General features: G+C 41.0%; 1 protein-coding gene across 1 annotated transcript in view; it reads right to left on the bottom strand.

Moving 5' to 3' along the window:
- Snx25 (sorting nexin 25) overlaps positions 1 to 10620 on the bottom strand; it is a 154398-nt gene extending 143778 nt beyond the window's left edge. Inside the window, exon 1 of the mRNA XM_004639785.2 lies at positions 10209 to 10620. Coding sequence (XP_004639842.2) covers positions 10209 to 10535 — 327 coding nt within the window. The 5' untranslated portion in view covers positions 10536 to 10620. The remainder of the gene's footprint in view (positions 1 to 10208) is intronic.
- Positions 10621 to 10626: the final 6 nt, after the last annotated feature.

Below are 10626 nucleotides of genomic sequence, written 5' to 3'. Positions count from 1 at the left end.
TTTTATTTATTTTTCTTTTTTCTTTTTTTTTTTTTTCCCCCAGAACCGGGGATTGAACTCAGGTCCTTGTGCTTGCCAGGGAAGTACTTATTCCACTGAGCCATCTACCTGGCCCCCATTTTTTGTATTTTAGGAAAGGGCCTATAGGGTGTTCCGGGTCTCACTACTATATCAAGACTCATAGTGATCTGCCTTTTTATAGCCTCCAAAGAGCTAATTACAGGTTCGCACCATCACACCCAGACTGAATCACTGTCTCAGGGGCGGGGCCAGCAAGGCAGGCCTGGGGATTGAACCCCCTGGCCCCTGTGCCTGCTTGCAGCTGCTTTAATCCTCTGAGTTATTTGGGCAGCCCTAAATCTGTTTTTAAATTTTTAAAATAAAATTTTTTAAAATTTTTTAAAATAACAGTGTTAACTGTGCTTGGTGTCACATACCTATAATCCCAGCTACTCTGGAGTCTAAGACAAGAGACTTAGACTCAGACTAAAGACCAGGCTAAACAACTGAGAATCTGTCTCAAAAGCAAAAGGCCTGGGTAGAGAGAGTAGCTCAGTGGTACAGCCATTGCCTAGCATGCTTATGGCCCTATTTCACTGCCCAGTTTAAAAAAAAAAGTAGGATGGTAAGAGCCACCACTTAATATTTTCAATATCCAAAAAGCACAGTATTCTGTATTTGACAAATATCATAACACTATTACAAATAACCATCAAAGATATTTACTACCTCTGTATTTTGCAATTAAGGCTGAGACTTAAGAAATCTTAATCAAGGCCTGGTGTAGTGGTCCACATCTATAATCTCAGCACTCAGAAGGCTAAGGCAAAAGAACTCTTGAGAGATGGACACCAGCCTGGGCTACAAAGTGAGCTCAAGGCCAACCTGAACTGCAGAGCAAGACCCTGTCTCAAAAAGACAGAAAAAGAGGGGACCAGGAAGATGGCTCAGTAGAATAAACACTTCCCTGGCAAGCACAAGGCCTGAGTTCAATCCCTGGTACTGCCAAAAGAAGAAAAAAGAAAAAGAAATCTTAATCAAGTTGCTCCTCATCACAGAGCTGTTAGGATGGAGCCAAGATTCAAATCCAGAAAGATGACTGACTCCAAGATCATTCTAATTCCCATGCTATGCTAATTCATTCAGTTCTTCACTCATTCAAGAAACATTTATTGCTCACCTAGTAAATCACCTACCTAGGTACTAACAATACAGATAGCAATTTCTCTCTGAAGAGTCAAAGAATTACACAAATGAGTATAAAATCAGTTTTGATAGGTACAAGGATGGAGAGGTATTTGGTGCTAAGGACATATAAACTTAGAAAAAGAAAAGCTTTTCTGCCAACATGGCAACTGACTTCTGAAAGAAGTTAACAGGTAAAGAAGACCAGAATGTTCTAGACAGAGGAAACAGTAAAGTTCCCGTGGTGCTAAGGACTGAGGATGGCCATGAAAGGTGAAAGTTGAATGAGATTACCTACAGAGCTAGGAAGCTACTGAGGGTTTTAATTAACCATGTTGCTAAAGAGAGATTTGATTAGACTTGCATTTTTAAGAGAATAAAGTAAATGTGGAGACAGAACAAATGAAACATTGCTGCAGTCAGCTGGGCTGGAAATGATGCTACCTGGGACCAAGCAGGAGAGAAGGAAAGAAGCAGATGAAGTAGACAGATGCAAGGTTCTCAAGAGATAAGAAGACCTGGTGATGGGGTTCATATGCAATGTAAAGAGATGTCAGGAAGGAATCAGGTTTCTGGCTGTGGGACATGATTTTCAGGGGTGCCAGTCACCGATGAGAGACAGATGGAATGGAATATAGATCACAACGTGTCTTAGATTTGAGTTTCAGGTAAACTGGGACTGCCAGTGGAAATGTCAAGTTAAACAGCTGAATTCAATGAGTAAGGAATAATTCTCAAAGTCTTCAATGTAAAAAGGTAATTGCAGGGGGCTCAAGGTGAGACTGCCTGAAAGAATTTTTTAAATGACACTTTAAGAATGACCCAAACAATGAGCTCCATCCCGCTCCTTCCATCTGCTTCCATCGTGTGCTTCAGTAGCTCATCAGGTCCCCAGCAGCCAGCATGGTGCAGCAGATCAAAAGCAAAGGGGCCTTTCAGGAGGCTCCTGTTGGGAGATAAACTTGTAGTAGTTGATTTCTCAGCCACGTGGTGTGGGCCTTGCAAAATGATCAAGCCTTTCTTTCATTCCCTGTCTGAAAAATATTCCAAGTGTTATTCCTTGAAGTAGACGTGGATGACTGTCAGGACATTGCTGCAGATTGTTAAGTTAAGTGCATGCCAACCTTCCAGTTTTTTTAAAAGGGGGAGAAGGTGAGTGAATTTTCTGGAGCTAATAAGGAGAAACTTGAAGCTACCATTAATGAGTTAGTCTGTGTTTTCTGAAGAACGTTAACTACAGCTGTTTAAAACTTTTATTTTTTTTTTAATTTACAAAAAGATAAGTATGGAAACTACCCAACTGCCATCTGATTATAAATGACAATAAAATATTAATTCTACCCTTTAAAAAAAAATGACCCAAATAAACCACCTGCCTGATCTATCCATGGGTCAGAATCTCAGGAAAAAAAGAAAAAAGTTTTATGAAACAGAACATAAAAATAGATTAATAACTCTGCTTTAGAAAAACTATAAAAATCTCTTGAATATCTGAAGATGTTAACTTTTTTTTTTTCTTTTTTTTGGCGGAACCAGGGATTGAACTCAGGCCTTTGCACTTGCCAAGGAAGCGCTTATTCCACTGAGCCATCTCCCCATCCCCTTGAAGACGTTAACTTTATGTCCAATGACTTAGAAAACCTGCATGGAGCACTTATATTTATATCTGTTTGAGAAGATTTGCATAGAAGGAACAAACCTTCTGGGATATAGTTCCTGCACAAGGTTCAAGGTTCAGAGGCTTTACTTTTGTCCCTAGGGTCTGATCTGGACCAGATGGAAGTAAAGGGCCACAGGAAAAAGAAGCAGTTTTCACAAGAGGACCAAACAGGAGCATAAATTCCTCAGCTTTGGGGCTGGGGAGATGGCTCAGTAGAATAAGTGCTTCCCTGGCAAGCACAAGGGTCTGAGTTCAATCCCTGGTTCTGCTAAGAAAATAAAAAATAAATAAATTTCTCAGCTTTCATAACAAGGCAGTTTTTTTTTTTTTTTTTTTAACCAGAGATCAAACTCAGGAGCTTGTACTTGCCAGGCAGAGGTTTGCGCCACTGAGATGTCTCCCCTGCCCAAGATGGCAATATTTTAATAAAAAAAATATGCCTCAGTGAGAGGCACAAGGCAACACTTTATATAGCATATGATGTGGCTTTTAGCAGAGGGGACAGAGTATGCAGCTCTGGAAGATGGAGACAGTGGTGCTCCAGCAGGAAACATACTTTTAATAAACAGTAGTGGAATAGCATGGAAGCCTCCCTCAAGTGTTTTGCAGCCCCTAGAAGGGAGAAAGGAAGTGAGCTTATAGAAATACTGAGGGGAATAGTTGGTGGGAGGAAGTAAAAATACTACAGTGAGAGGATAAGGTCCTGAATGAGCAGATGGGCATGAACATCTATATAACTTCAATTAAAAGTTGTCATACATTTAGGTGGGTGAAAGTGACAGAAATTTTAGAAATGAGTATTTGTACATGAATTTTCCAAAAGGTATATTCAACGCTAAAATAGAAAACTTATTAAATAGATCTCAGTTGCCCAAAGAAGCTCATGTGTTTTACCTAAATATGCACAATTCATACCTTTGTTTCCTCTTTGGCCTCTAGGTATTTTACTTCTGAGTTACTATATTCAATTTAATATCCACCTTGTGGCTTTTCCTACATGAAAACTCCAAGCTAACAAACGTACTAGGACTGCCCAGTTCCCAGGGCAGCCAGTAAGTGCAGCTAGCCCCAGGGACAGAGCATGCATACCTCATACTACTATTTTCTCACAAAGCAATGCAGGAGCTCAGAAGGAGCTCACCAAAATACATCCAAATCTGTTAAGTGTTCTTGAACACTCCGCTGTGCTTGGAGAAGCATTAGAACACCCCACTATTAAAGTAGGCTATGATATGGCCTTCAACAATGGCCCTCAGAGAATAAAGGAAAGACCCTATCTTTCCCCTTCCCCAGCTTGGAAGACAACCTAACAGTGAGGGGCAAAAATATAAGCCCCAAGTTTTGCTTTTTCCCCTCCTTCAAAAGTAAAGTCACAATTTAAAAAAAAAATCTAGTTTGTGCACAATCCTTTGACTTCTAACAGCCATCTACAGATACTACTCATTGTCTGTAGCCTGAGGCTTAGCAGCAAACTTGCTGAGTCACCTGTTTTAGTACAATTGTGTGCACCATTCTGACTACAAGACAGTATACATTTTAAAAAATCTAGGGCGCCTTCTCCCCTCAAAATGATACGGTTGGGAAATGAAACCTAAAATATTTTTAAGCAGGCAACATCAGTTAACCAAGGTCACATCATATACTGTAGCGTTCTCCCAAAACAAAAGCAACATTTTCTAGAGAAATAAACTCCCTGAAAATGACTAGAAATGGCAGCTCAAAGTAGATCATTCAAAGTTTCAAGATGTCAGTATTCACATTTGTGCATAAACAGTGGTGTTCTTTGGTTTGGAACTGAATGCATTATGTAAAAAGAATGTTAAGGCACTCTTGAATGTTAAGATATTCTTGAACCTATCTGTAATGGTAACCAATGATACCTAACATTAAAGAAAAATCTCATGTTTGAACTTATTGCATCTTGTCTCCAGTCAAAAAATATCATTAACTCAGTGTTTATCACTGCAGCTACCAACCCAACTGCATTTCCACTTAACATTTCTGAAGCCAAACTCTGATGCTATCACTTTTGTACTTAGAAATGTCAATAGCTGCCATGCCTACAGACTAAAATCTGAGGCTTCTCACATTTGAGGGCTTCCACAACCTGGCCGACAACCCCTTTCCAATTCCAGCCCTGTGACTCATCTCAGACCCTCATTGGCAATTCAAATCTCAAATGGTACATGTACTCTGTCACTGAAACAGTTTCTGGGATTCTTTTTAAAAATTATGAAAATATATATTGCTTTCTTCAGACAGTTTGCCCAAATTCAAATTTGCTGTTTTTGACTGATTTTTTTTGTGTGTTCCATCTACTGGATCTTCTAAAGTTACCATTATTCATATGTAACTTCATCTGAATGTTTATTTACCACCCCTGAGGAAGGAGGTCCTTCCTAAGGAAGAGAGGGAAAATAAATACTTTTTCTTTATATATAACTACTATTTATAAATCAAAAGATTACAGGTATCATAAATTTTTAAAATATATGCTTATATATGCACAAAATATATCTGGAAGAATAAACAGTAATTATTAGTGACTGTGTTTAGAAAAGGGAGTTTTTTTTACCATTTACCTTTCTATACACTTTGATGCCATTAATCACATACAAGTGAGTAATGACATCAAAATATAAGTGATTAATAAAAACTATGAACATGAATTTAAAATATGAGAATGCTTACACCACAGAAAACAGGCACATTTGTCTCACTGGCCATCATGACTTAAGAGGCTTATTTAAAATTTCAACAGACATTCTGAAGACAATAAATATATTATGCATTATCCATTATCCAATTATTGAGTATTAGTTGATCATATTAACATAATAAAGGAAAGCAACAAAGAGTCTATGTATAAGCTCCCTAATTCCCATCTCCTTTCCCTTTCCTCTCAAGTAACCAAGTTTATTTTACTCAAAGAACATTTGTATTAGTAAAAGGACCCATTTAGGAATTCTGCAAGTCCAACCCAAGCCAACTAGAGTTGTCGATTGCTTTGTGAATGTTTTTACTGTTTCTATAAACATCTGTCTTCTCAACCAGATTTCTCCATCAGTCTAATCTACCGGGCATGAGGGGACAGGGACAGGGGGTATTCTTATTCACCTCTGAATCTGCCCCAGTACCACTGACTAGTGCTATGCATTTATAAAAACACAATTGCTCAAGTTGTATAAGGCGCAGGCTCTTCCTTTAAAAACTGGCTAAAATTTCAAACCTGAAAATGACAGTTGTATACTTAAATTTGTTCTAATCAAAATCCACTTACTTAAGCAGAGAATATGGCATAGTGGCACAGCACTCACCTAGAATATGAAAGGCTCTGGTTTCAATCCTTAGTATAAAGGAAAAAAAAATCTACCTACTGAAAGCATACTCTATGCCTGGCACTGGTATTCAGCAACTAGCTAGGCAGAAAATTAGTCAATAAAATCAAAATATAAGATGTGTAGCTGATATAGAGCAAATGCTTATTAATTAGATGAACTTTTTTTTTTTTTTTTGGCAGAACCGGGGATTGAACTCAGATCCTTGTGTTTGCCAGTCAAGCGCTTATCCTACTGAGCCATCTCCCCAGCCCCTAGATGAACTTCTTGAACTGACTGAACCCTGAAGTCTTTCATTAGTATTTTCTTCACATGGCCATGGTCTAACTTTTATATACTTTGCTACGCCAGTTCTCCAAGCCTCACTGTTTACTTATTGTGAACTTAAAAGAATGAACCAAGAAATATTAGAGTAAAAACTGTTAAGAATTTGAGGTAATAAATGTTAGCATGATTATTCCACATTGTATTTATTAAGTCATTATTTTATACCTTATATAAAGTTATAAATTGTCAATATACAATAAAACGTTTAGTCAATTCATAAAAGAAAAATTCATAAACTGTGACCGAAAAGTTATGCTCGTACCTTCCTATCCTGAAAAATGTAAGAAATAACTTCCTCTTTTTCCATTATGAGAAATACCTTTTTTTTCCCCTTCTGTAATGGGGATTGAGCCAAGAGCACTGCATGTGCTAAGCAAGCACGATACCTATGAGCTATATCTACAGTACTTTAAATTGCTAGTCTCATAAGTTTTCCTTAACTACTGATACATTTTGCCTTATTTCTCTCATTCTTGTCTTAGTTGGATCAAGTTCTACAGTCAAGTCATTGTGGCAAGTAAATCTGAGGCTCAGACCAAGCAAGGTAACTGGCCTGGTTGAACACCAAACTATCAACTTAGACTAGGAACACATGCCATCACATCCTATGCCACAAATCTGGGCTAACAACTCTCACACCAGGAGCAGAATATCCCCAGACCATCACAGCTCCAGTCTGCTGGCCTGCAACAAAGTCCAAGTTTTTCTATAGTAGGGCCCAAAACAGCAGCTGTCAAAATTGCAGTGTCAACCTTGCTGTTTCTTACACAAAAATTTTCTCGCACCTAAAAATATCATTGGAGGGCTGGGGAGATGGCTCAGTGGAATAAGCGCTTCCCTGGCAAGCGCAAGGGCCTGAGTTCAATCCCCGGTTCCGAAAAAAAAAAAAAAAAATATCATTGGACATTTAAGATGAAATTTCTATCTGGATGAAAACTACTTTTAATCAATACTGGTTCCTACCAAAGTAAAATCAAAATCTGCTCACCTAAGGATGCCCAAAAGATACTAGATTAATGGAACACTAGGTTAGTAACCACAGACTGACCCAATTTTCTTCATTATCATCAGCAAACACTTGAGGAAACTTGAGATCCCAATAAATGTATAAGATAACAAAAACTGTCACTCACAGATCCCAACACAAATGGAGTTTACAACTGAAAGTATACTGTGAAGCATTCAGAGGAATTTGGACACTTCTAGACATGAAAATACTTTGGTCTTTTTAGCTCAGGTTTCTCTAGCTACCTGCCATTAATAGCACCTATGTACATTTTTTTTTTCTTTTTTGAAGGAAGCCAAGATTTTTTTTTATTTACGAAGAGAAGAATGAATGGACACCTCAGACAAGAATTCAAAACTGTGTATGAATAAAAGAGAAGTCTTTTCATCTTGCTGTACCCACATTTCTGTAGTAGTTCCTTTTATACCACAAGGCTCCATTTGGTTCACCACCAAACAGACTCCCGCACCACATATGTTAAATGACCTGGATGATCCAACTCCTACCCCCACAGAACTGAGATACAGTACTTTATACTACACCACATGCTGTGCTTCTCACCCTTCCATTCATAAAAAAGGCAATTTTTAAAAACACAAATTATTGTAATACTGCAAACGATAGACTTTAGTAAATGGCCACAGCATTGAAAGGAAAATAGAGGGCTGGAGAGATGGCTCAGTGGTCTAAAGCACCTACTTGGAACAAGCTTGGCAAAGCACAGGGACCGCAGTTCGATCCCCCAGCACCACATGCCAGCCAGCCCCGCCCCCTGGTGGGCTGAGATGCACACACACACACACGCACACACACACACAGAGTAAATAAATGTAAAAATAAATAAACAAAAAAAGTTTAAAAAAAAACATTTAAAAAAAAAGAAAAAAAGAAAGGAAAATAGAATTTTGTATGAATAACATGCATGCCAATTCTAATATATAACTTTAAAAAGTAATTTGTTTTTTTTTTTACTTATAGCTAATGTAGGGACTCAAGTTCAAAAGGAATGACCAATAATTACTTTCCTCAGACCGTTTTTCCTCTTATTTGAAATCTCTGGGTAGTATACATCAGATTATACATGCTACTTCATGTCTCTGTCATCTTTAAAATACTATTATTTCTTATTTTTATATGAAATCACCTCTCAATATGATAAGGCAAGTTCTTCCTATCCAGTGGTACAGGTGTCCTGGGCAATTTGGGAGAATGTATTTTCTTGGAAGCACAGTGTTAACCCAGTGAGGCTTCCAGGTCCTCAGAGGGGACCAGAAATTCCCTTTGATCCTAACCTCACCTTCTGAGGTTCTCCCCACCCACCCACTAGTCACACCTAATTAACTCATAATCACTTTTTTGTTTCATAAGCATTTATCACTACTTCACTATTTAACATATGGTCTCCCACCAGAAAATAAGCTCTAGACAGGAGGGTTTTTGTGCCTTCTTGTTTCAATTCCAGTTTCCAAAATACAGGGAGGACTTGGTTCATACAAGATGTTCAATGAATTTGTACAGAATGAATTATAACTTCTTACAATATTACGAGGGTATCTTTTAAAGAGCTATAAACTGGTAAAATCTTGGGATCTTGTTATCACTGTCGAAAACAGAAAACACATCTGCTCATCAACTCGGGATAAATTAAACATGAAAAAACTGAGACAGCTAAGTGAATATTTTTGAGACATAAACATTACTAATTTTTGAGAATACTTACATGAACAAGAGTTTCCTATCCCTTATGACACTGAATTATTTATCAACGTGGTGGATGTCTGCCTGCCTTGCCTACAATCTTTCAGTCAATATTACAGCAAACTAAACTAACAGACTACTGGAAGAGCAATTCTAGTGAAGAGGGCGATGCTCTTCTAAAAGGGTTAAGGAGAAACCCTGCGGACAAAAGTCCTTCTAACATTCTTAGGAAGCACACTGCCACTTCTCTGACCCCAAAGTACTTGGGCAATATCCGTTTAATGACGATGCCGAAGGAGGCAGTGAGCGGTCAAGCTACCGTAGAATTAAGTTCATTTTAAAGGGGTATGTACAGAGAAAAGATAGGGAAAGTGGTGGATTTGAGACTGAGGAAGGGAAAATCTCATTTCAAATACCATTCTTTCCTATCTTCCCTAACCTCAGCCCTCATGTCCCCGACCCTACTAAAGATAGCTTTCTTTTCTTTGTAAACAAAAGTGGTTTTTGGTGTCCCCTTTTTACATCACAGACACCAGCCAGGGCTGCACTTATCAACATGGTGGAAGTCAGGGCGATGCCTTGAGAATCGTACACCGGCCTGGGCCGGGAGGGGGTTGCGGAGGGCGCTAACCAAGTTTCTTCAGCGGTAAACCGTCAAGAAGTTACTGCCCACGGAGGACCATTCCCCAAAACAACTGGTCTCGCCGGAGCTGAGTGCGGCTCCGGACGCAGCGGATGTCGCGCTGGGTTCTTCCCGGCACTCGCCAAGCGCACGGCAACAGCACAGACGTGACAACCTCCCTCGGCGGTAGAGATGGTGACCGAGGATGGTGTCCGAAGATGAGTAACTCCAGAGACTCTCCCCGCGCGGCTCCGCAGCCCCCAACCCCGGGGCTGGAGGAAGGGACCTGGCCGAGGAGGAGGGCAGAGCCGCGGCCGGCGGGGTCCCGGGAGCGGGTGGGGGTTCGCGCCGGAAGCGGGGAGCCGTACTCACCCCGAGCGGGCGGCGGGCGGTCGCGGCCAGCCGGCTCCAGGCGGCGGCGAAGTCGGGCGGCGAGGCGCGCGGGCTCCGGCAGACGAGGGCGACCAGGGTCCCCAGCAGGAGGGCGGCCGCGGCACAGCTCAGGTACAAGCCGAACCGCAGCGCAACGGTGCCTGGCCCCGCGCCCCCCGCCGCAGCCCAGGAGCCAGGCCCCAGGAAGGAGAGGACCACCGCGGCGAGCGCGGCCACAGCCACCGGCGTCTGCCAGTTCCAGCCGCCCGCGGAGCCCGGGGCAGGGCTGAGGCCGGCGCCGCGGCTGTCGGTGGCATCGGGGTGCATGCTGCTGCCTGGGCCGCCAAGGACAGGCTCATCTCCTGCCGCGCCGACCCCCGAAGCTGCCCTGGACGGTGGCCTCGGCGCCGCGCCTCCG

The sequence above is a fragment of the Octodon degus genome, unplaced genomic scaffold (genome assembly GCF_000260255.1).
Source record: "Octodon degus isolate 3935 unplaced genomic scaffold, OctDeg1.0 scaffold00114, whole genome shotgun sequence".
NCBI classification, from domain to species: Eukaryota; Metazoa; Chordata; class Mammalia; order Rodentia; family Octodontidae; genus Octodon; species Octodon degus.
This window is presented reverse-complemented; position numbering and strand designations above follow the sequence as displayed.